Source organism: Thermobia domestica, unplaced genomic scaffold (assembly GCF_964235325.1).
Source record: "Thermobia domestica unplaced genomic scaffold, izTheDome1.hap1.1 HAP1_SCAFFOLD_189, whole genome shotgun sequence".
Classification (NCBI taxonomy): Eukaryota; Metazoa; Arthropoda; class Insecta; order Zygentoma; family Lepismatidae; genus Thermobia; species Thermobia domestica.
In genome coordinates this window covers 227,456-255,211 of record NW_027655919.1, presented here as the reverse complement: position 1 = coordinate 255,211, position 27,756 = coordinate 227,456, and the positions used below count along the sequence as shown (strand labels likewise).

At 37.3% G+C, this 27,756-nt stretch overlaps 1 protein-coding gene across 3 annotated transcripts in view; it reads right to left on the bottom strand.

Annotated features, from left to right (window-relative positions):
- Nucleotides 1–27,756, bottom strand: part of LOC145676515 (uncharacterized) — a 139,093-nt gene that overhangs the window by 38,944 nt on the left and 72,393 nt on the right. For all 3 annotated transcript variants that reach the window (XM_081747339.1, XM_081747338.1, XM_081747337.1), the window contains one exon: nucleotides 8,393–8,599. In XM_081747339.1, coding sequence (XP_081603465.1) covers nucleotides 8,393–8,585 — 193 coding nt within the window. In that variant the 5' untranslated portion in view covers nucleotides 8,586–8,599. The remainder of the gene's footprint in view (nucleotides 1–8,392; nucleotides 8,600–27,756) is intronic.

The window sequence follows — 27,756 nt, the reverse complement described above, 5'->3', positions numbered from 1 at the left end:
CATAAAATATCATGAGACTTATTACGTTGCATGTTCAGTTCTTACTATTTATTCACTTCAAATATTACATAATCCCTTCAGATAAATTTTATGTCATAAGTAGGAGATGAAGAAATTATCAGAGCGACGTCTGACGTATTATCTGTTGTTTTTCAATATTGATACAATTGCATCTGCAAGATTGCGCATTTGGCTTCAAATGATAAAATTAGGTCAATACAGAAAGAGAAACAAAGAAACAAATACAATTCGCAAAATAAGAAACTTTGGATGGAAAACAATAAATTTAAAAAATTCGTAAATGATTTTTTACATATATTTGAAATTAAATATTCAATATCCAGATCTTACGTGAATGCCTGCAACGAGGTCAGTAAAGGTGACAGTATTTGCCCCTTATAGTTTTCGAATATCTCGCCTTATGATTGATATGGTGATTTGGAAAAATACCCGTATATAAGAAAATATGATACATACTCACTAACTTTTATTTTGTGTTGATTTAGGTAGAGTTTAAGTAAGTTATCAGTAGGTGAAAAGTTAGGAGCGCTGCAAGAGTCAGGGGGAATAAGCTGGCTAAGGAATTAGAATAAAACTTTCCTGTCACACACATAAAAGTTTTAAGAAAAGAAACACTGACCAAAGCTTAAAACCCATTATATTTTAAATTATAAGTAACGGTTTCGGATATCTAACATATTCTTCAGACACTATCAAACGTAAATGAAAATACAGACATATATGTAGTATTGTTATGACAATTTTTAAATTCTTTTAACAAGTATATATTTATCAGTGGCGGCTCGTGGTTTGAATTTTAAGTGGTGCACAATATATGACCTCGTTTTCCATTATTATTAATATTATTATAAATAATAATTTAATAATAATAATGATTAGTATAAACAATAATAGCGATTTCTTCATGGTATACTTCTAACATGCGATGGAGAAGCTCATTTTGTATGATTTTTGATTACCCTTAAAAATTGTTGCGTTTTCTAAATGACTCTTAAGAGCGCTGTCAAGTTCAGCGCTGAAATTAATTAATACACTAAATACTCATGGATTTGAAGAAGTCTGTTTCATCATGTCCTCTTAAAGCCAGTTCGAAGACGCCACAAAACCGAATTGATTCTATTCAGCACGTACCATGTTTTGCGTCACTTTTGATTGAGATTCTCAATGGACCGCCTATAACCAGCATCTAGTTGAGCAGCAATATTCACATTTCAACACAATGAGATTAACGTGTTTTATATGAGCTGACGAATTTTCATTTTTTAAAAATTTTGTTGTGCAGATGCTGGACATCCACACCTTTTTTACTCTATGCGTCTTCCGCCGCCCCGAACAACAAACACAGAAAACAAAAATAAAGCATTTTTAATTTCACATCTACATAAACACTCATGCTGTTCGTACAAGTTGAGATTGGACTTCCTTGTAAATGTTTGTTAAGTAGCTTTCCTTCTAAAGTTCTTTTTGAAAACGGCTCATTCAACAGAGACGTTACAGAATTCATTGTCACTTCACGTATATCAGGGACAGACACGTAATTATGCAATTACAGCAACCATTCCAATGAACAACGAAGACCGGCACACGCACACACACACACAACACTACAAAGTACGAACAGATTCGACAATTTGATCGTGAACATACTCCAGTCCTACTCCAAATACATGATTTTTTCCGGTGATTTATTTTGCGCCAAAAGAAACCATACAAATACTCCCCCTCAAAGACCTTTTAGTGAGGGGGGCTACCCCTATTTAAGCAGCCAAAGGCGTGGGTGATAGTAGGCGAAAGAGGAAAGTGAAGAAAGACAAGTGTTTCCTACATTGGACATTGGTCAGTCGAGTTGAGAACAGGGATTGCAAGTCCCCTTTAAAATCTCACCCCTTCCCCCCATTAACCCTCTTTTTCTAAAAACTGCTCTCCAACTCTCTCATTCACCCATACACGTATGAAAAGGAAAACATTCTCTCTATGCTGCCAAAATTTCTACTCATTCAAACACGGCTGTATTAACTATTGACACCCTCAATCTGTCTTCACTCTTCACGGGGTCGCCTTTACTGTCTCCATAGCTGCCTTGACCTTACTTAGTTGACAGAACCAATAGTTATGACCACTTGGCAATCTCGCATTTAGGCAAGGCGCAAGTTTTTTTTCTCCTCTGTGTACGACTTGAAGGAGCGGACCATTCCCCTTCAGGCGAGAACCGTGCCAACCAATACTGCAGGGAGAGGTACGGTGGAGAATTTCCAGTTCCAAAGCGTTTTGTTTTGGAAAAGTTGTTTTTGTTGTTAGACGTGCTTGCAAAAGATCTGCAAACATATAGATTCCTATGAGGCACTATAAGGATCCTCGCACCTCGCAACCCCCGCAGTAGCCCAGCTGGGAAGTTTGTCAAACTCCCAAGCAGAAAGCTATTAGCCAGCCCCGTTTTAAACGCACTTCTTTAAGGAAAAATGATGTTGACAATAAAACGAAAAGTGATTTAGCATAAATAAAAACTGAAAATATTGTAAGGAGGTTTGTACAAATATGCTAACATTAAGAGAAACCACCCACTGATATATAGATAGATAGATAGATAGATAGATAGATAGATAGATAGATAGATATAGATATATAGATATAGATATAGATAGTCATTGTTATGAAAAAGTTTAAATTCTTTTAACAGACATATATACAGTCATTGTTATAAATTTTTATTCTATGTGCTGAGGCCTTCAGTCAATCCCATTAAGTCTCCTTTTTCACTTTCCAACTAATCACGTTCCGCCATTTTTGGTTCTTTTAAGGGCCTTTTTTATTTTCTTCTTGTCTATTCTATCCAAACTTCCTTGCCATAATTCATTAATAGGTAGGCTCCCTGTCCAGTTCATCAGTTTATCTCTTCCTACCTTCTTTATCCAATCTCCTTCTTTCCACTTCCTTATTATCATTCTTTTCTCCATCTTCAATACTTCCGTCTTATTTCAATTAATCCCGTGATTAGTCTCCTTAACATGTTTGTATATGGCATTGGTATCTTTCTTTCTCCTCACATCATCTTTATGTTGTTTTATACTTTCTTTCATTTTCTTTCCTGTCTCTCCTATATATGACATATCGCAGTCTTCATACCAAACCCTGTAGATGACTCTTTCTTCTTCTTCATTAATCTTTTTGGTGCCTTTTCTATTATTATTCTTTATTGATCTTAATAAACTTTCTTCACTCTTTCTATAAGTTCTGACCCCTCCTTTATTCAATAAATTCTTCAGTTTTTCTGTTTCTTCTCCCATACTTTCTATACCATGCCATTTTCCACTCTCATTCTCTTCATTCTTCTTTCTTCCTTTCTTCCTTTTCCTGCGTTCTTCTTCCTTCTCTAACTCCTTCTTACGGTAACCGTTCTTCTCTAACTGTCTGTAGAATTTCTCTATGCTCTCCTTCCTTCCTTCCTCTTTGTCCTCCAGCATTTCTATTCGTCTTATCATATTTGTTATGAAATCTACATCGCTCCTCTCATGGCAGTACACCCCCACTGAGCACTCTTTCTGGTACCACATCGTAACAAGCCTTTCTCCTTGTTTTATTATGGTCATGTCTAAAAAGTTTATTCTTTCATTTTCTTCCAACTCCATTTCCAAGCTTATGCCTTTCCCTTTATCTTCCACACTATCCTTGAAGTTCTCTAATTGTCTCCTAGTCCCTTTCCAGAAGTTTAGACAGTCATCCGCATAGTTACAAAACATGATCAAGTTCTCACCCTCTTCTCCTTTAACCTTTTTCTCCCATTTGTTCATAACTATTTCTGCCAGTACTGGGCTCAGCCTCGGACCTATACAGATTCCTTTCCTTATTTTCACCACTTTCTCCCCTATTATACCATAACTGTTTTCCCATATTACCTTCAAAGCCTTAACTACCCTCTCTTTTGTCCATCCTTTTATACTATTACTTCCCATCTCTTCCTCTATGACACTTATTATCGATTCTCTACTAAGGCTCGGGAACATAGCCTTAGCATCAAGACTGAACATAAGTATTCTGCCTTCACTAAGATCCACTCTCCTTAACACCTCTTTGGCTTCTTCTGTGTTTTTCACTCTGCTCAATTCTTGTCCTTCTCTTATGCTTTCACAAATCTCCTTCAACTCCTTCTCTAGTGGCTCCCAGTAGTTATCTCTACAGTCTAGTATGGGTCTAAGCTTCACCTCTTTCTTGTGTAATTTTGGGAAACCTTTCATTTTTGGTATCCTTCCTTGTACTTTTATCCATTTCTTCAAACTTCTTCCTTCTTTGATTACTTTCTTCATTAAATCCTCTTTTTTCATGTCATCAAAAGTTGAGACTATTGATCTGGTTTGTTCGTATAAGACGTTTATTTTCATGAAGAATGATTGATTGGTCCCTGCAGTTTACAAAAGGAATCTCATGAACTATGTACTTTTGCAGCTCTAAGGCTGAATTCAAATCATTAATCGGATTTGTATCTGAGGCAAATATCCTGATTGAATTTGAGACCATGAAGCATAAACGTTAGCCGCGTGACCACGAAGGAGCAGTAGTTTAAATAGGTTACAAACAAATAACAAAACGAATGCAATTTTTTGTGGTTAATGACAGCCAGCAAGCATTATTGGCAATAAGCAGGTCGAGGCAGTTGTCCCGAAGTGGCGTGAATTTTAATATAAAAGACAAGAACTTGTTTAAACTTAGTAGTTGCTTTTTTTTAAATCATATTGTCATTTCCAAGGCATGACATTCGAATAAACCCAAAGCAAATATAATAACACATCAAAACCACATAAAGTACTTTTCTATTCATTTGTACACTGTGAACACTGTAGTGTTTCCAAACGTCACCACAGCATAAGAGAAATCGTGATACAACCCCGTCATATAAGGAGTGTATCGAAAAGTAGTTAGCAACATTGCATATGTCAGGAAAGTCAGAAGAAAAGATAAAAAGTGAGGCAAACCCACATTTTTATTAATAGAGAACCTTTATTTATCTACATGACAAAGAAAATACAAGTTACATGTCCCGTCGTACATATGAACGTAGTTTCTGTTTAATTCCAGCCATTAAGCCGTTGCACAGTCTCGACGGTGCATTTCCTCGATGCTGCAGCCCAGTTTCTCTTGAAGTCCGCCATGTTGCGCACTGGTCTATCATTCTTTCGGAAGTTGCGTTTGACAATTGCCCAATATCTTTCGATTGGACGGAGTTGGGGGCAGTTTGGTGGATTCATGTGTTTCCCTACAAACTCGATGTTCTGTTCATTGAGCCACCGTACTGTCGTCTTAGTATAGTGTGCTGTTGCTAAGTCGGGCCAAAACCAGGGGGGATTACATGCCTTTTATACAATGGCAGCAGTCTTTTTTGTAGACATTCCTTTCGGTACACTTCTGCTTTTATGATGGATTCTGCATAAAAAATACCGGAGCGCAAACCACAGGAGCAGATTGCCTGCCATACCAGTGCTTTTTCCCCAAATCTTTCCACGTCAACGTACCTCTATGCAGCACATACGTCCCCAACATTGCATGCAGTATAATATTGGGGTCCCGGAAGTATTTTTGAGTCCTCTTTTGCGTACGTTTCATCGTCCATCAACACACATCGCTCTGGTGACTTTACGATGTTGTCATACAGCTTGCGGGCTCTTGTTTGTGCCGTTTGTCTCTGCTTTGGTGTTTGTTTCGCACGTTTTTGCTTCTTATAGGTCTTCAAATTATGTCTGGCCTTGATACGCTGAATCATTCCTATGGACGTTCTCGCTTTGGTAGCCAAATCCCGCACAAACATTGATGGATTTTGGTGTATCAACCGCACAACTTCACGGTCGAGTCCAGGGTTTCTGGGAACCTTTTTTCGCCCGGATCTCGGCATATCTTCAAAGCTGTAATGTTCACCGAATTTCTCAGTGACCGATTTCACAGTTGTATGATGAACCCCACATTTTTTTCGTATCTGATTGTATGTTATGCCTTTGACGGTGCACAAAGCCTTTGACGGTGCACCAATTGTGCAGGATTTCCCACTTCACTTCCCGTTTCACACGCGACATTTCCCATTCAACTCGGAACACAGCAACAAGCACGCAGCTATCCGTTTACAAGACTCCAACTGACCAGGTGCTTCCAGGTTTTGCCGTCTATGCAGCCTCGCAAGTGCACACCGACACCCCCAATGTTGCTAACTACTTTTCGATACACTCCTTATTTAGTGACAAAATGTAGAAAAGTCTAGTTTTATAACTTTTAAATCAGAAACTTTGTCGAGTAGGATTGCTTATTTCAATAAAATGTTTTCGGTTTTGAGATTGTATTCTTTTTAGTAACCGACCGAAGCAAGTGCAGAGGAATCATGTGTTTTGTAAACTTTCCAATACATTAAAGCTGAGTTACACAGCTAAACACATTTCCTATTGAAACCTATAAGCTGAATATTATACCATTTTGCAAAGTTTTGCCCTCCATAGCCTTTGACCCATTACATTAACAAATTTAATGCAGATGGATAGCACATTTTCGATTACGTAAATCCTACTACTCAGATATTGATTTTGAATTAAAATCTGTAAATAATCATTACGTAATCTAAGGAACTGTACGCGTTTAAATATAAAAATAGAAAATCAAAATAAAAAATCAGAACTCTTTAAAACTAAAAGGCTTAAAATATTTAAAATAATTAAGAAAAAGTAATAATTTAGTTGTTTGCATTGCTATCTTCGTTAGAAGCTGTAGTTTTGATCGGCTAAGAGAATGATTTTCCATATGTATTTTAAATAACAAAATTCTAAAATGTTCCACATTTCCCGTTGAAACCAATGTATACGATATTTTAACAATTCGCAAAATTTTTATCCCCCTTTACTTTGGATTCCTTGCGTTGCTCATGTTGAAAGAACTAACGATCATGCCACCAGTAAAAAGTGCCCTCATTTGAATAAATTTTTAATTGTTCCTATTTGAGGGTGCTAAATCCAGTGGAACTATCCTGATTCATATTTGTCCACAAGGTCACGAAAAAAATCATCTCAAAATTGGGATCTCTGAGGTGCCAAACATGCCAATTGTAAAAGTGCCCACGCTTCGATACATTTCTAAGTACGTTTTTGTTACTGATTTGAGGATAAGAATCCAAGGAATTATTTTGAAACTTATCCCTCCATGGAACAAAAATAAAAATATTTATATCCCAAATCTGAGATAATTTTTCTAGGCACGCTATGGACGCATATGTTTAAAAATAGTTCCATAGAATTCAGTGTTCTCAAGTTAGTATGAAAAGCGCAATGAGAAATTTATCCAAGCGTAGACAATTTTTATTCGTGGAATGATGGTTAGTTCTTTGGTACGTGAACTAATCAAGTAAACGATCCATTAAAATCAAAACTGAACTAAAAAATAAAAAAAACTTAGAAGTTCCTATATTTTTTGGCAAAACATTAATTCCCACACCTTTTGATCTCTTAATTTGCACAAATTAAAATTTGATGTATAGAGAAATCAAGACATGTAGAATTGAATAACATCAAAGCCGAATTCTAAAAGCAAAAAGGCCTAAAAGTATCTATTTTTGAAGTGGGGGGGTTGAACTCTCCATGACTTTAGAGCCCTAAGTTTGCGAAGTTGAAATTTGGTATGCAGACTAATTGAGTCGAGTAGAATCAAATAACATCAAATTCGAATTTCAAATAAAATAAAATAAATGTAAGTCATCATCGATCCTGGCTAAATGATTTTCAAACTTAGCCCACAAAAGGAGCAAATATTGTTCCTTTCTATATACAATATTAGTTTCTCTTTGGACATGGATCCATCTTACCTATCTAATGATTGTTTCAAATGATTGTTTCTTACCTATAGATAAAGCACAGCTTTCTAAGAGTTGCCTTTTAGGATGGAGAAAGATTATACTATGATGACTTGTGTTTATATAATTGATTTCAGAGAGTTGCTGTGGAGTGAATTCTACTAACTACAACTAAGATTTTCTCTACCAAGGATTTTTGAATTCCGTACGTTTTATTTACTCTTACATAGGAGTCGATTTTTATATTTTTCCTGGTTATTTATTTTCTTCTCCCGAAAGAAAAAAAGATTCGAAGCCGTCACTGATTCTCATTCACATCAGTTGTTCATAAACGTGTATACAAAATAAGAATATATTATAGTCTATTAACATTTTTTGCTGTTGTTGTTGTTGATATAACATGTGTCTCTATTTTCTCAACCTTTTCAAACTGTTAAACTTCATATTAAGCACGCTACTGCAATTAAATTTTACTGTTACAGACTATGATATGAACAGTGTGCAAATTTACAACTTAAAGATACTTAGTTCTTTTGAAAGAAGATATTGTGGATTTACCTTTGAAGTAAACTTCAAATTCTTGTGTCTTGGACAACGAAAAAATGAAGCCAATTTTCGTCTTTATATGTTTAAAATCTGTAGCGAGTTGATTTGAAACACTGAACCACCCCAATTGTTGGGAGTCCTCCGTAGATGGATTGTTACCTGAATCCAAATGAGCCTTGAAAGTCACTGATTGTTGCGTCATCATGTGACTCGGGATGTCTAAAGAAAAGATAAGAAATGAGAAAAGATAATAACTACATGCCATGAACATAAGAAAAGAGCTAGTTTTAATTTATATAAACCTAAAGAGAAGGATTACAGTTTGTCTCTTCTAATAGAATATATATTTTTGTAATGAAATGTAGCTATATTAATAAATTTAATATACGTAAAAAGCTGACTATTTTTTGTTTGCTAAGTCAATGTTAGGATTCTACTTTCGAACATTAACTTCTCACTTAAGGATGCTACAGAGTATTTGACGACGTATTCAATAAATGTTGCAAATGTATCCGTCCCATCATATAAAGACAAAATTTATCTTGCAACCAGTAGTGTAGGAAAATACGTAATGATCACAGACCTGTTAAGTTACTATACAACTTCATTATTATATAGTTTCACTATGTTATACTTAAAAGATAACAATATCTGTTACGTCCAGCTTTAACATTTTCAGCTATACTATTTATTGCTTTTAGATTAGTTACGGAATCACACCATCAGTAGTGAGACTGGTACAGAATGTTTTCAGTGCAGAGATACTTTTGTGAGAAAGTTATTAAATTACATAGTGAGATAATATATTACATAATCACTTAAGTGAGAAACTTACACGACCTCTCTAGTGAAACACATAAACATCGCATTTCTTTCTCTACAAATACAATACAGTCTGAAGTTATCATATACTAGTTAGATTCGACAATGGTATATGCACAACAACCAACCAGTTTAAGTTTGAACTCTACCTTAAGAGAAGAGGATATGGAGCCATGAACACTTTTCCTATAGACGAAGAAAAAAAAAAAACGCAATAGTTCAATGTAACCGACAAATATGTTAATACAGCTTATCGATGGAAGCTTCATAGGCATATTGAAGTTGTCATTTATTCTATCGGTTTCCTTATGGAGTTTTCGTTTATTAATATAGTAAAATACATATTCTATATGGCCATAGTTTTCTACACACGTAATTTTGGTGTATGTGGTTTTGAAATGAAATCTTTGAGTTTTACGTCCCACGTTATGCCGGTTAGGCTAAAGGAGACGGTGATAATGAGTAATGAATAAAATGGTGGAATGAAGAAAGTGGGAGGAAACGGGAGAACCCCGAGAAAACCCACGCACACGGTGTTTGTCCACCACAAAGTTCACATGGCGGGGGCTGGGATCGAACCCGGGACCCCAAGCACCAGAGGTGAACGCTCTACCACTGAGCCACTAGTTTTATTGTTCATATGCTTGTCTTTATACAAAAAGTGTACAAGAACCAGACTGACTCCTAGGGTAATACAATACAATATGTCTTACATACAAGAAAAGGAAAATGTAAAGTATAACAATAATCACGAAAAAAAAATAAAAACGAAAAGATAAACCTACATCATGAGTTGTAGCTTTTTTTTTTTTTTTTTTTTTTAACGAGAAGGAAGGAGATTACTGCAACACCACTTCTAAAAACCTACTAAAATACTGCCTGTCCAACTCGGGGGAAAAGAGCTTTCGGCGAGTGCGTTTTAAAAAATCTAAGTAGGTGCGAGCATCCAGCAAAGGCACATGGCGATGGATATACACAATTGTACACGCCAGTAGAAAAAGCACAGCGTGGTGTTTGGTCTGTGGAAAATAACGAAAATCCGGAAACAAAACATAGGATACTGTGAACTGGTGTGGAGGTCGACGACAAATTCGTCCTAAGAAGGACGTGAGACAGTTCCAGATAGCTGGAGCACCCACACACTGATCGTACCGGTGGGATAGAGTATCTTCTTTGGCGCATCGAGAACACAGTGGGTCAGGAACACGTTTCAGCTCAAATAAACGGGAGCGCGTAGGCACCAACTGATGCACCACTTGAAACCATTCAACCTGTAGGTATGAAGGTAATACCGGGGCAAAGATATTAGCCCATACCTGTGACCACGTAGTCTGAGGATATCGGTGAGGAATTCGGAGAATAATCTGATCGTTAGGCAACGAGAGAAGGAAGTTATACAAAGTGCGAGAATTGTATCCCGTAGGGCAGAGAATCACACCACTGTATGTCCAATAACGTATTAGTGAAGTAATGTATGTCGGACAACAATCAGCAAAGTTAATAAACGGGGGGCTCACAGGGAATTCATAACTAGGCCAAAAACATCGTATCCATTGCTGTGTGAAGGATTCGTTAATAGCAACTGCAGCGTAGAAATCGAGCATAAACAGAGTTTGACATTTCAATCTGAGATGTACTAGACCCAGCCCTCCCTGTGAACGGGGAAGATAGAGTCCTGCACGTGGAATACGAAAATAGAAGCCACGCCATATATTCCATAGGAATAAGGAGTCAAACCGCTTAGCGAACAATTCCGGTAAGGGGAAAATTCGAGCCCGGTACCACAGCTTGGGTGCAATGTAAATATTGATAAAGTGAATACGATGAATTAAATGAAGGCGACGGAAACGCTGTGAAAACAAAAGCTGCCGAATTTGTAACAACAACGGGGACCAAATCTCCTCGAAAAGGGGAGTAGGTTGTGACGTAAACGGGATACCTAAGATCTTCAAGGAAGTGACGTGAGGTACACACGGCACCCCGGGCTCGTTAGCAGGTAAATGGAAACCATTGAACTGTAATAGGTTAGTTTTCTGTACATTATACTGTAATCCGGAACAAAGTGCAAAACGTTGCAACATTGCAAAAACCCGCGCCATAAGAACAGGATCCACTCCGGTGATGGTGACGTCATCCGCATACCCGAATATATTTTGACTCAAGAAACGGGAGGGTCCAGGGGGGTGCAGGGTGGCCAACTGTCGAAGTAAAGGATCTAATGCGAGTGCAAAAAGTATCGTTGACAAAGAACATCCTTGCCTTAATCCACGTTTCAGCGGAATAAGAGGGGACAGGTGTCCGTTAATCTGTATACGGAAATTGGCCGTGGTATATAAATTGTTAATGACTGCGGAAGGCTAAAGGAAACCTCCAGGCTTCCAGCACCTGCAACAAAAAACTGTGATCCAAACTGTCGTACGCTTTTTCTAAATCTACAGCTAATGCACCCGCAGGCACCTGCCGAAAATGAAAATAAGCAAAAATATCGCGCAAAGAACGAAGAGTATATGAAAGGTTATGCGTAGCATGGAGTGCTGCCTGATAAGGACTAATGTAGTGACGGATGATTGGTCGAAGTCGGGCTGTAAGCACTTTAGTGAACAACTTAAGATCGACGGGCAATAAAGAAATAGGTCGATAGTCCTGAACATAATGCGCTGTGCGGGATTTCGGAATGAGGACTAAGATAGCGGTATTACGACCCACTGCTTCGCCTTGTAACCAAGCATTGAATAAAGCGGTAATAGAGGGACTGAGGTGAGACCAATACTGTTTATAAAACTGGATATTTAATCCGTCTTCTCCGGGGGCACTACTGCCCTTTGCCCGCCTGAGGACTGCGAAAATTTCCTCCGCACTAATGGGATTGATCAATGTCTGACACTCGTCATCCGTGAGATGGTGAGATAACGTGGACAAAAACTCCGGGGCATATGAGTAGTCTATGGGACGCGCACGTGCAAAGTCTGTATAGTAGCGCGTGAACTCTTGTAAAATCTGCGCACAATTAGTAGTAGTAGTGCCATCTCCCAGAATGAGAGAATGAATGGCGGTGGAACGCCGTTGTCGCAAAATCCAATCAACATGATAAATAGTTATAGTCACCTCCGGAAGGCGATGATAAAAGTCTTCCGACAAATACGCACTAATCGACGTGTGGGAGTAAATAGTTTTCAATCGGTGTTTGATACCGTTAATACAAGCCAGGTTCTCCAGAGAAGGCGGAGCATTCCAAAATTCACAGAGAGCTTGATATAAAAATTCATGTAAATGGCGGTCGTCTTCCCTCGCGACCCGCCCTTGCCATTGAAAAAAACTGCGTAATTTAGGTTTACAATATAAATACCACCAAGAAGTAACAGAGGGGTAGTACCGCTGCATGCTGCACCAATAAGGTAAGCGACGCGAGAATTCCTCTACAACCTGCGGGCGAGACATGATGTCATTATTAATCTTCCAATAGGAAGGGCCCCGGGCCGGTGGTAGCAAGAAAGGCATTTTAAAGGCTACTTCAATCGAGGCATGATCGGACAGCGCCACAGGAATTGTATTTTGTTGTATCACCGCAGTGCATAAACTCTCTGAAATGTAAGCGCGGTCGATTCTACTCTTCGTCGTAGTAGTGCAGTGGGTGAATACATGCTTAGAGTTTGACACAACTAAAGCGTCTTTTAACTTTAGGACACGAATAAGCTCTGACAAAGTAGGACAAGGCGTGGTAGGCGTCAGAGAATCTCGGGGATCTACAATTGCATTGAAATCTCCGGCAATTATACAATGAGGAATTCCCGGAGGAAGTAAAGAAGGAATGGTAGTTGCATAAAACTCGTTCCTCTCTTTTGTACGTGTAAAGCCAGAATGACCATATAATGCTATAAAACAAATGTTCTGAATATAACAACGTATAGCCCTTCCTTCGGGGGCTAACACAACACGATCATAACTCAGACCCTTTCGCACCAAAATCGCAACCCCAGTCTCTTGGTCGCGGTTAATAATAACTTGATAATTGGTAAGAAAATCCAAAGATGTAAGCAGAGAACTTATTTCTTGTAGAAAACACACGTCTGGTCGGCGGCTTTCGATGAACTGTTTTAGAAGGGCCTTATTATGATCGGAACTGATTCTATGAATATTGAGTGATATTAACTTAAATGAATTTACTGGTAACATTATAAAAGCACTCAAAAAGAAAACTATAACAAAAAGAAAAAAGTACTTACAAAGGTGAAAGGAATTCTTTCCCATGAACACTAGTAAAGTGACGCATTTTGAGACGAATAGAAAACAAACCGAGTGAATTTTCCTGTACGAACACAAAAACTAACACTGCCAAATACATCATAACAGACAATGCGGACGAAGCCCTGGAAAGCAGGTGTGAAGGTCAATAGCGAAGAGTAAACACACCACGCCTCAGGGAAATTCTGAGTCAGATATTGCCCGATGTTGTGATCGTAATTCGCGTGGCTCAGCTTGGTCTATCCCTCGTGTAACATCAAGGGCACACTGTTCCTTCTTTCGTGTAGACGTTCGAGTAACTTTCCTTCTTTTTTGTTGTGAAGAAAAATCAGCTTGCACAGAAGTAACAGTATGTTCAGCTGAAGACGGGACATTATTGTCTTGCACTTCAGACGAAGAAACAGACTGAACGTTAACACTTCCTGCTCCGACGGACGAGTCGAGTCAAGTTCCATGACATCCACAGGCGTATTCTGTAAAGGCGGAGGTCGCAGTTTCACTTCAGAATCTTCCATAACTAGAACATTATTTGTTAGAGATGAATTCACTTGGGGGGTTCGTACTAACACTGGAAACTCGGTGGTATCAGTCAATGAAGGCAAGCCTGAGGAACTCTGAGCAGGGGCCCGGGGGGCAGGGACAGAGAGCGAAGGCGGGCCAGAAGAGGGAAAAGAGCGATGCACTTTGCCAATCTCCGTCATGTGTAGAGACGTCTGTTCAGGGGCGGCCGTAGTTGGTTTTGCGTTCTTCAAAGGACACGTGGCTATCGTGTGAAAATTGCTCTGACATCTGAAACAAGTAATAGGCTGCCCTTCATAAGACACACTCACCTTACAACCGTCCACTATGATACGGGATGGTATATGCTTATGTATTTCCATATGAACAATACGTACGCCACTGTCTATGCCAGGGGGAAAAGGGGCACTCCATAATTGTGGTTCCACTTTGCGCACTTTACCATAACTTTTGAAATGATCTTCTAGGAATGATAACGGTAATTCAAGAGGAAAGTCATATATACGCACCAACCGAATGGGGTCATCAGCGGGGACTATCCTTACTGTGCTTGTTTCCCCAGACACATGCGTGAATTCTACAGACGAAGGAGCTGTTTCTGCGAAATGTTCATAGGCTTGTAAATCTTTAAACTTAATATATATGCTATATGATTCCGCATGTAACTGGAGCGCACAAATGTTGTCGAAGATACGAGGAAACTTATTTTCCAACCACTGATATACTTGACTAGCATTACGTTTTACATTTCTATATCTTCGGTCTAATATTAATTGAAATTGTAAGTCCTTCTTATATTCCATACTACTACAAGCTATTAAACTGCAAAACACTGTACACACAGGGTGAGAATTCACCGAGCACACTAAAGCACAAACTTGTGGAAGAAGCACGAGTCTTTTCAACTAACGTATGAGTAGCGATATCAGGCACTCTAATGGGACCAACACTACTCACGATGTGAACAGCTCGAGACGACAAGCTCAACTGCGGCCACCGCGGCCCCGTATGTATGTGGTTTTGGTTGTACTTCCAATGGAGAACAATATATTCAGCATTTGAACCACCATGAAGCATTGGTTAGCTACTTGACAATACACCAACACAATTTGAGAGTATTTCTCTTTTATGTTTTAGCTTTACATATGGTTTTACAGAAATATTTCTAATTCCTTAGTGTGAAAACATACTACGAGCAATTCACCTTGTTCATTTTTTCAATTCACCCTGCTCAGTAATTCCATTCACATGTAAGTAAAGGGTTTTACACAGGGGCGGACTGGCAATAGAGGAGTTGTGGAGGGGTCCATTTAGTTGTAGTGCGACATCTTCAAATTCGAATTTTAACTAGCTCAGAATTTTGTCCAATTTTTGTCCATTTTTGTCCACCCAAGAAAAAATTTTGTACCATTAAAATAAACGAGGGAGGGCCATTTCAAAATTTGGGGCACTTCGATTACCTGTAGTGCGACATCTTCAAATTCGAATTTTAACTAGCTCAGAATTTTGTCCAATTTTTGTCCATTTTTGTCCACCCAAGAAAAAATTTTGTACCATTAAAATAAACGAGGGAGGGCCATTTCAAAATTTCGCCGAACCATTTAACTGTAGTGCGACATCTTCAAATTCGAATTTTAAGTAGCTCAGAATTTTGTCCAATTTTTGTCCATTTTTGTCTACCCAAGAAAAAAATTTGTACCATTAAAATAAACGAGGGAGGGCCATTTCAAAATTTGGGGCACTTCGATTACCTGTAGTGCGACATCTTCAAATTCGAATTTTAACTAGCTCAGAATTTTGTCCAATTTTTGTCCATTTTTGTCCACCCAAGAAAAAATTTTGTACCATTAAAATAAACGAGCGAAGGCTATTTCAAAATTTGGCCGAACCATTTAGCTGTAGTGCGACATCTTCAGATTTGAATTTTAAGTAGCTCAGAATTTTGTCCAATTTTTGTCCATTTTTGTCCACCCAAGAAAAATTTTGTACCATTAAAATAAACGAGGGAGGGCCATTTCAAAATTTGGCCGAACCATTTAGCTGTAGTGCGACATCTTCAAATTCGAATTTTAACTAGCTCAGAATTTTGTCCAATTTTTGTCCATTTTTGTCCACCCAAGAAAAAATTTTGTACCATTAAAATAAACGAGGGAGGGCCATTTCAAAATTTCGCCGAACCATTTAGCTGTAGTGCGACATCTTCAAATTCGAATTTTAACTAGCTCAGAATTTTGTCCAATTTTTGTCCATTTTTGTCCACCCAAGAAAAAAATTTGTATCATTAAAATAAACGAGGGAGGGCCATTTCAAAATTTGGCCGAACCATTTAGCTGTAGTGCGACATCTTCAAATTCGAATTTTAAGTAGCTCAGAATTTTGTCCAATTTTTGTCCATTTTTGTCCACCCAAGAAAAAATTTTGTACCATTAAAATAAACGAAAGAGGGCCATTTCAAAATTTGGCGGAACCATTTAGCTGTAGTGCGACATCTTCAAATTCGAATTTTAATAGCTCAGAATTTTGTCCAATTTTTGTCCATTTTTGTCCACCCAAGAAAAAATTTTGTATCATTAAAATAAACGAGAAAGGGCCATTTCAAAATTTGGGGCATTTGACCAACTCGTTTCGAAGAATTAACAATATCAGTGTTATCTACGAGTTTTTCACCCTCACAAAATGTCGATATTTCATTTTGTACCCTCACAGTTAATGAGAAATCTAAAAACAAAATGTCGAATTACCATTAACTTGGAACGGCACCAATTCGTATTAAAGAATTAAGAACATCAGCGTTTTCTACGAGTTTTGCACCTTCAGAAAATGTAGATATTTTATTTTGTACCCTTACAGTTAATGAGAAATTCCGAATTCAAAATTCCGAATTACCATTAACTTGGAACGCCACCAGCTCGTTTCAAAGAATTAAGAACACCAGCGTCTTCTACGAGTTTTGCACCTACAGAAAATGTCGATATTTCGTTTTGTACCCTCACAGTTAATGAGAAATTCCTAATTCAAAATGCCGAATTACCATTAACTTGGAACGCCACTATTTCTTACTGAAGAATTAAGAACACCAGCGTCTCCCACGAGTTTTGCACCCTCCGAAGATGTCTATATTTCATTTTGAACCCTCCCAGTAAATGAGAAAATTAAAATTCAAAATGCCGAATTATCATTAACTTGGAAAGCCACCAATTTGTATTGAAGAATAAAGCACACCGATGTCTTCTACGAGTTTTGCACCCGCAGAAAATTTCGATATGTAGTTTTGTATCTGACAGTTAATGGGAAATTCCGAATTCAAAATGCCGAATTACAATTAACTTGGAATGCCACCAATTCGTATTAAAGAATTAAGAACAACAACGTCCTCTACGAGTTTTTCACCCTCAGAAAATGTCGATATTTCGTTTTGTATCCCGATAGTTAATGAGAAATTCCATATTCAAAATGCCGAATTACCATTATTTTGGAACGCCATTAATTTGTACTGAAGAATAAAAAACACCAGCGTCTTCTACAAGTTTTGCACCCTTAGAAAATGTCGATAATTTATTTTGTACTCTCACAGTTAATGAGAAATTCAAAATTCAAAATGCCGAATTACCATTAACTTGGAACGCCACCAAATCATTTTGAAGAATTAAGAACACCTACGAGTTTTATACATCTTATTCTACGAGTTTTGCACATCGAAATAACTTCGAGCAAACAATTGGGTGTAAAAATGAAGTTGAACGCAAGTGGACGCCGTTACCCCGCTTCCAAAAACTATCTATGGCGTTAAAAGTTAATGACAATATCTATGGCATTCTCTACTTCCTTAAAAAAATACAATTGACAAAGATAGGCACAGGGAACAACGAGACCTCATGTGTCCTCTTCCTTTTCAGATCCACTTTTACCTATGCTAATAATAAAATAATGTACTTTATCAGTATACTTAGTCATATTTTAACGCAATTAATTGAACTATCTTGTAACATAATATCTACGTATTAGCACAGTTTAATTAATTATTCATTACTAGACTATCCTTTTGCTAAAATATGTTGTTTTACTGTAGACAAAATGTGATTTGTGACATGTTGAATTTGAATTCCTCGTTAACTGACAAGACACAAAACGAATTATCGGCATTTTCTGACGGAGCAGGGCTCATAGGAAACGCTTATCTTATTTCTTCAAAATGAGTTCATGCTGTTTCAAGTTAATGATAATTAGGCACTTTAAATTGAAAATTTCTCATTAACTGTAAGGGTACAAAATGAAATATCGACAGTTTCAGAGAATATAAAACTCGTAGAAGACGTAGAAGTGTTCTTAGTTCTGCAATACGAATTGGTGGCATTCCAAATTAATGATTATTCGGCATTTTGAACTTTAAATTTCTCATTATCCACATTTTCTGAAAATGCTAAAACGGCAGAAGACTCTAATGTTATTTCTTCAAAATGTGTTGTTGGCTTTCCAGGTTAATGTTATTTCGGCATTTTGAGTTTGGAATTTCTGATTAACTGTGAGGTTACAAAATGAAATATCGACATTTTCTGTGCGTGCAAAACTTGTAGAAAACGCTGGTATTCTTGGTTCTTCAATACGAATTGGTGGCGTTCCAAGCTAAAGGAAATTCGGCATTTTGAATTAGGAATTTCTCATTAACAGCGAGGGTACATAATGAAATATCGACATTTTCGGAGGGTGCAAAACTCGTAGAAGACGCTGGTGTTCTTAATTATTCAGTACAAAATAGTGGCGTTCCAAGTTAATAGTAATTCGGCATTTAAAATTAGGAATTTATCATTAGCAGTGAGGGTACAAAATGAAATAGCGACATTTTCTGAGGGTGCAAAACTCGTAGAAGACGCTGGTGTTCTTAATTCTTCAGTATAAAATAGTAGCGTTCTAAGTTAATGGTAATTCGGAATTTCTCATTAACGGCGAGGGTACAAAATGAAATATCGACATTTTCGGAGGGTGCAAAACTCGTAGAAGACGCTGGTGGTATTTCAAGTTAATGGTAATTCCGCATTTTTAATTAGGAATTTATCATTAACGGCGAGGGTACAAAATAAAATATCTACATTTTCTGAAGGTGCAAAACTCGTAGAGGACGCTGATGTTCTTAATTCTTTAATACGAATTGGTTGCATTCCAAGTTAATGGTAATTCGGCATTTTCAATGCAGAATTTGAAGATGGTCACACTACAGGTGATCTAATTGGACAAATTTGAAATGACTTCCACGTTCATTTGAATTTTACAAAAGTTTTGTTGATAGTAAAAATTCACTAAGTTCTGAGCTACATAACATTCGAATATGATAGTGTTGTCAACGGCTCGAGCGGCTTGGCTCACGGCTAAGTCACTACCGAGCCGAACCGAGAATTGAGCCGAGCCAACAGATCTCAAAACCGAGCCGGTCCGAGCCGACGTCACATGAGCTGAGCCGAGCCGAGAAAATGAGAGATGATGGCTCACCTGAACCGAGCCGAACTGAGCCGGTGGCTCGTCGCAACTGAGCCGGTTCGAGCTGATGACTCAATTCCACCCAATAAAACCGAGCCCATGGCTCACGTGAGCCGAACAGACCAAAGCCGTGGCTAACCTGAGTCGAGCCAATGGATCGCCTGAGCTGAGCCGATGGCTTATCGCAACCGAGATGGCTCCTGCCGAGCCGAACAGGTTGGCATCACTATGAAGATGTCACACTACAGGTGTTCGAATAGGCCAAACTTTGAAATGACCCCTTGATGTTTATCTAAATTGTAGAAAATCTTTTCCTGGTGATAGAAGAAAGTACAAAATTTAGACAAAATTGTAAGCTTGTTAAAAGCTTTAATTTAAAGATGTTGCACTACAAATAATCCATGTGACTAAAATTTAAAAATGTCAATAATTCGTTCTTTTAAATATTACAAAATTATTTTTGGTTCTACAACAACGTACACGCATCGGACAAAATTATGAGTTAATTAAAATTAGGATTTAAATATTGTCGCACTACAAGACATCGAATTGGCCAAATCTTAAAAGGACCCTCCGTCGTTTATTTGAATGGTACAAAGTTCTTTGTGGTAAAAGAAATGTACTTAGTTCTCACTTGTCAGTTAGTCAAAATTCGAAAAAAAAGATATCGCACTACAGGTGATCGAACTGGCCACTATTTGTAATTGCCCTCCATTGTTAAATTTAATGGTACAAAATTTTTTCATGGTGTTACAAAAATGAACAAAAGCTAGACTAAATTTTGAATAATTAAAATTAGAATATGAACTTTATCACTACAAGTGATGTATGTGGAAAAATTTTGAAACCGCACTAGAGACAAAAATTGGACAAAATTCTAAGTTAGTTAAAATTCGAATTCGAAGGTGTCGCACTACAGGTGATCGAAGTGTCCCAAGTTTTGAAATGGTCTTCGCTCGTTTATTTTAATGGTACAAAATTTTTCTTGGGTGGAAAAAAATGGACAAAAATTGGACAAAATTCTGAGCTATTAAAATTCGAATTTGAAGATGTCGCACTACAGCTAAATGGTTCGGCCAAATTTTGAAATGGCCCTCCCTCGTTTATTTTAATGGTACAATTTTTTTTTCTTGGGTGGACAAAAATGGACAAAAATTGGACAAAATTCTGAGCTAGTTAAAATTCGAATTTGAAGATGTCGCACTACAGCTAAATGGTTCGGCCAAATTTTGAAATGGCCCTCCCTCGTTTATTTTAATGGTACAAAATTTTTTCTTGGGTGGACAAAAATGGACAAAAATTGGACAAAATTCTGAGCTAGTTAAAATTCGAATTTGAAGATGTCGCACTACAGCTAAATGGTTCGGCGAAATTTTGAAATGGCCCTCCCTCGTTTATTTTAATGGTACAAAATTTTTTCTTGGGTGGACAAAAATGGACAAAAATTGGACAAAATTCTGAGCTATTAAAATTCGAATTTGAAGATGTCGCACTACAGCTAAATGGTTCGGCGAAATTTTGAAATGGCCCTCCCTCGTTTATTTTAATGGTACAAAATTTTTTCTTGGGTGGACAAAAATGGACAAAAATTGGACAAAATTCTGAGCTAGTTAAAATTCGAATTTGAAGATGTCGCACTACAGGTAATCGAAGTGCCCCAAATTTTGAAATGGCCCTCCCTCGTTTATTTTAATGGTACAAATTTTTTTCTTGGGTAGACAAAAATGGACAAAAATTGGACAAAATTCTGAGCTAGTTAAAATTCGAATTTGAAGATGTCGCACTACAACTAAATGGACCCGTTGTGGAGCTTTCCACAGGGGCCGGTAGATCTAAAAGACTTTCAGACAGTACAGTATGACCAAATCAAAAGATGTAGGGTATGTCTAAAACATTTTTAAAAGGTAGGCCTATTGAAAAGTTAAAATAATAATTTCTTAACTTCCAATTCAAAAATTGATTCCTTTCTTGAGGTAATATGCCTCTACTTTCGAAATACAACAATGTTCTTTATTTTGCATAACGCACAGGCAAGGGCTGTGATGTAAATATGTGGTGTTATGCACACATCTTGAATCTTGTAATAGCAGAAACTACCACTGCCACTCTTCAATGTGGAACTCTATTTAGGCTTATAAATAATGTTGCATTTTTTTTTTTAACGAGATTCTTTCTCACGAATGGATGTATGAGAAAACACAAATGAAGGGGCTGAGCACCGAAAACGACTGAACTTTATTGGAGAAATAAGATGGTGGGCAAAGGATAGCGCTCTGAAGAAAGTTTTCGGATCAAAGGGCAATAAGGAATCATCTCTGTTATTCTGTTTGTAACACTTGACACAATCGAAAACAACAATCTAATGCCACCAGACACTAAACAAAAAGCAGCATCACATAAAGAGTCCTTACTCAAATTTGAAAATATTTTGACGGCGTTTATTTTTATTTTATTTTATTTTATTTTTTTTATTTTTTTGTATATTTTTGATCACACATCAACTCTGTCTAAATATTTGCAAACAAATGGTTTGGATATATAATGAAAGCATTCAACATCGTGAAAGTGACTTAGAAAAAGTGACAGCTAAGATATTTGCATATTTTAAGTGGCATATCACAGCAGATCTACAGTATTAAGAACGGAACTGCCAGTTTAGCTAATCATTGGGAGAGACTGAAACAGTCCCCTTTAGACAAGCATGATGTAATGGAATTGGAAGAGGAGGTGAAACCACACATATATCTCCGGATGACTTCACTCTGAAGAAAAAGTGTATTCCTTCGTCAGGACTGTTGTATTTGTTGCTACAGACTTTTGTGTATGTATAATCTTTAGACAGGAACTTATTGTAACATAGGATTTGCCTACAAGGACATGCTCACACTTTCCTTTACACAGGTAGCATGCGAAAGAAGCTTTTCTGAGTTAAAGTTCATAAAAACAGACTGAGAACGACTCTATCACAGAATAAATTGGAATCCTTTATACTTATGTCAGTGGAGAAGGAAATGCTTCAATATATTGATATAGACAACATCATAGATAGTGTAGCACAGAAAAGTGATGCCCTAAAAAATTACTCATAACTTGATCATGTAATCTGAAAGATATGTACGTATGTATCAATGTCTGGCTGTAGCTATGTGCACATATTTCTAATTCACTTCATAACTTCATAAAACTAGCTAAAATATATAACAGCAAGCCAACTCGCAAAATTTTGTTTTGTATGAAGTTGAAAATAAAAATCTAAATACACAAAAATTTCTTTAAATTAAAACAGTAGAATTCCTACACTATTGTGACGATTATGTGATATAGGAGCATTGAGAATACTAAGCACAAATTAGACCTATCTCGAATTGAATATAGTTTCATTTACAAGTTCGTATATTCTTAATTTATAAAGAATCATTTTAAAAATATAAAATTATAAAAATTATTATTGGATAACAAAAATAAGGGCTTTTCTTTTTTTTGAAAGGGGCCAGTTGGTGGAATTTGTTCCACAGTGAAATTTTCATCCCAGTCCGCCCCTGGTTTTACATATAGTCAAACAGTTCACCTCGCCAGCATCCCCGCACTTTTGCACGATTACAACTCGTTTGATTTTTTCACCTGTCACCTCGCCACTGCGAATCTGTGCTTGGCTCATTCAGTTTATCTTCTGCTATTCATTTGCCACAACAATTTGAAAAGCGTGTACGTACTGTAAAAATACCGGGAAAAAGTATTGGAAAAATTGAAAGTTGCAAGTAAAGAAATTATTTGTTTGTTGCAGTACTTGAATCTTAGTCATATTCTTTACACGTAGTGTTGCCACGAGACGAGATGGGACGAGACTTCAGACTGTCTTGTCTCGTCTCGTGCAAAGCATGTCCCTTCTCGTGTCTCGTCTCGAAAAAATGTGCTCGTCCCGTCTCGTGTCTCATCTCGAGAGGTTCTGTCCCGTCTCGTCTCGTCTCGAGAGAGAGAGAGAGATGGAAAGATATATAGATAAATAGAGAGATAGATATGTGTGTACACTTTGGTTTCATATATTCCAGCCTTTAGGTTTCACAGTGTTAACCCATACCAATCCCATACCATACCAATCCAGTGTTAACCCATACTTTCCATTTTAGCATGTTTAGATTTGTTGCAATTATTAAAAAAAAAAAAAAGCAGCTCGGAACCAAATAATTTTATTGAGTAATGGAAAGTATTTGATTGAAATTTTATATGTTACTGCACAGTAAGCTCTACTTAAAGTGCCATATTAAAGGGAGCTTAACGACACATCGGACGAAAGAATGCTTGGGGCCAGTCTTCACCTCCATGGTACAAATCTGTTCCCATAACCGAGGGGGGTGGGCCACTATATAGTGGTCTAAAAAAAGTATATTTTTGGGTGGCCATTTTGGATTAAAGTTTCTTATATTGTCGTGATCTATTTGCAATCATACAACGTACATCTCATACCAAGCCGAGCGGTCTGCGGCGATAGACCATCGGCTTGAAGGCCCCGGGTTGAATCCCGGAAGGGTCATGTGTATGGATTTTAACAGCATTTGTTTTTTCGTATTGTGTCAGGGGGCGAAATCGTACGGGATAAAAGGATTTCAGTCTGAAAAAATGGAGAGAATATCCTCCCCAGGATACTTTCATGGGAGTAAGGAATTAGTACAAATATAGGATATACATTTTATAGCAGGTTTAAATTTATGGTTTGGGTATTCTATTTCTTTTCTGTTAATTATGTTCTTCAATGTTCGAATTTTGATCATTCTCATGATATTTTCTGCTTTCAACGGAGTTCCATGAATATTATAACAAATGTTGTTTACACTCTGTAAGAAACCATTTCTGAAGATAATTCAGGTCCTTATGAATATTATTCACTAGGAAAGGGAAGCATCCCCCTCCTCTCAACATGGAAGCAGAGGGCAATTTCGCACTCTGGTCAGATCAAACATTTCCGCGTAACAAAACGAAGGTCCCCATGTAAAACCTCTTCTCCTAAAGTGTTATTGTTAGTATCATAAATTTGATGAAAGCAAACAATTTGAAGGGTTCGTCGATGATATCTTTGCTTTCTTTGTCCTTCGCGCGCTTTCCAAACGAAGAGGTGAATTTTACAACATGACTGCTGTATAATAAGCGAGCGATTGGTAAAATGGTAAAAGTGTGTTTTTATGTGTATGTGCACTGAGAAAAAAAAATGTAGGTGGCATACTTAAAAACGTAGGTTACATTCGTAATTCCTGTAGTTTCTGGACTTAACGTACAACCGTATATAACATCCTTCAGCAAACGTATAGCTGAAAAAGTATGTATTATACGTACTGTCTGCACAAGTGCAATGACGTCATTCGTGTGACGTTATCTGCAGTAACAAGTATATACGGAGGTAATATCTAGCTTTGTGACGTCAGGGTCGTATGTAGCATGTGGGTTAATAATGACGACATACACTGACTATCAGAACGGAGCATGATTTCAAGAAGTATGCAATATACGTTCTGTACGTATGTTTCTTGCGTTCAACCCCGAGACAGCATCTATATTGTACTTGTGCCACATACGTACGACTAGATACAGTATACGTTTTGTACGTATGTATTATACAGATTTTCCTTATGTCGCACACAGCTTGTCCAGATACAGCATACAGAATATCCGTATGCACCATACAGAGTGCATATATGTAGCTTACAGACTGTCTGCATGCAGCATATAGATTATACGTATGTCGCGTACAGGTTGGCCATATGTAATGTATAGATTGGATGTATATAGCTAATAGGTTGTCCATATGAAATATACAGATTTTACCTGTATCGAATACGTATTGCCTTCTTGTAATGTATGGATCGGACATATGCAGGATCTAGAGTGTACGTATAGTGCACCATTATTAAAGTGCTGCAACATACTGCAAAGTGCATGATACATTCTTACTGTAATGTTGTCAAATATTGTTTTACTCTGTATGAAAACAAAAATAGCTTAAAATATGGTTGATCTCCTTTGTGCCAATAATAATAAAATTAACAATACTACACTTTTCAAATCTTAGTTTGGAGCAGTGAAACTGTCCAAAGAAATGTATTTACCTGCAGGGTGTCCTATAAGTTTGGGCTTCCTGCTAATTCGTTGGAAAGCTACTGCAAAGTCAAGTGTTGAAAAGTGACACAAGCGTTAATTTTAAAATTATGGGCACAAAGCAGGGGCGGATCCAGGACGGACTTCTGGGGGGGCGGTCGGCGGTAATACTGCTACTTTTAAGAGCTCCAAACTTGTTATGGATGGGTTTATTTATATATAAAATAAGAAAGTTTCGTCTTGTGGGGGGGGGCGATCGCCCCGATCGCCCCCCTCTGGATCCGCCCCTGGCACAAAGGAGGTTAACCATATATTAAACTATTTTCGTTTCCATACAGAGTAAATCAATATGTGATATATTACTGTAAGAATTTATCATATGGTTTGCAGTTAGTTAGTTGCAGCACTTCAATAATAATGCAAAATGCACAGCCTTATACAATCCTATATTCAAACTCAAACAAGATTTACGTACAATCATTTATTAAGCTGTTATCATCCATTGCTTGTACGATATAAAGATTATTTTACCTCATTCTTTTCCTTAATAGTATCTTCTACTAAAGTGCAGTTGTCACAAGAGGCCTGAATAGAATTTTCCAGAAATAACTTCTCTGTACATTTTAATTAACAGGTATGTCTTTTTTTTTTTTTTTTTAATGTCGCAATAATTAAAAGTGTGGTGTCAGCCGGAAACGTATTCGCTTACAATATGATTCCTACTCAGTACTCACCATTAAAAATGCAACACCAAGAAGGAGACTGGGTAGATGCGCCAAAGTTCCCAGGCCGATACCTAATAGTAAGTGCAGAATACTCTTAAACGTCCGCTGTATTCGCTGTGTGACAGCGGAGGCGTTGTGCAGCCATCGACTTGTATTTATTCTTCCCTGCTATAGACATTCTGCAAATTTGGACTTTCCTGGATGCATCCTTCTTAGTGCAACATTTTAAGGAAAGAGCAATTTAACAGTCTCATACATTTGTAATGTACCATTACAGTTGAAAGTAATGGCAATTTTTTTTTACGCACCCTGTACCTAGTAATTTTTTTTTTATTCAATTTCGGTTTAGCTACACAATTTATTTACTCCCTTTACTTCGAATTAAATACAATGAATCGAAAGGTTTCATTAATAACCATATTCCCACTGTATAATATATTTATTTATATTTTGCTTAAGTGTAAATCCCATTTACGGATATATAACTTGAATAGTTACAAGTTTTACCATTCTGACGTCATACCGAAACATAGTTCCGTTATTGGATATAAATTTCCTTAATTTCAGACCAATGTAGATTTTGGCCAGGTACCTAATCTTTCCCTCACCCCCTCTCACTAGTCCATAGTCGCTTTCAGATCCGGTTATATCTGGATTTGCCAAATTTCTATTTGCTTTGTAATTTCCGCGGCTAAAGTTTTCTTTCTGATTGGAGGAATTCTCCTACCTCTGGCTTTTTCGGCGCAATATTATCAGAACAATCGAAGACACCTTTCAAAGAGCAGCTTGTAAATTTTGTGCTACATATTTTTCGGGAAGAATTCCAATTTCCAAGGACAACTAAGGTAACATATAATGTAATCCAATAGTTAAAGATTTACAACAGAATAGGAGCCCGAAAAATCCGCAAATTTTGGTAAAGAAGCTGCAATTCAGTGAAATAATAAATTCCAGTTCTGTTTACTAGGAAGCCATGTTTGCTGCCTATCGAGAATAGACAACAGTGAAAGAGTGACTTTACTTTTTTTTTATTTCAAACTCAAGTAGGGATTAGGGAAATTACGACCTGTTAGTGCATGTTGTTCGTGTATTAAGTAGAAGTGACTTTCTATTATTTATTCAGTAATCGCATGTACGTAGGTTTGATGGTTGTAAAGTGAATAATCATAATGGCAGCTTAAGTTAGCTTAAAAGGGCTCCTATCCCCTTTTCCAAATTGAACCAGTTCTAGCGGGGGAATGGGTTAGTTATTGTTCGTTTTAGGGCCTTTTCCCCTTTCAGGGGAAGGGTCCCTACATAAACTTCGTTAAGGTGCCCCCCGGGCATCAACTTTTGGTAGTCATTATGTAAACAATTGGTCAGGTCAATTGGACCTAGTGGTTATCTTTCTCATTTTGCCCCCTCTAAATTAAATAGAGCCGACGGTATATATCAGAAGGGAGTATTTATTTTGTCAACATGCATGTAACTAAATGGTGCATGTTTGGTTTAGTTAGTTGTTTTATGTAT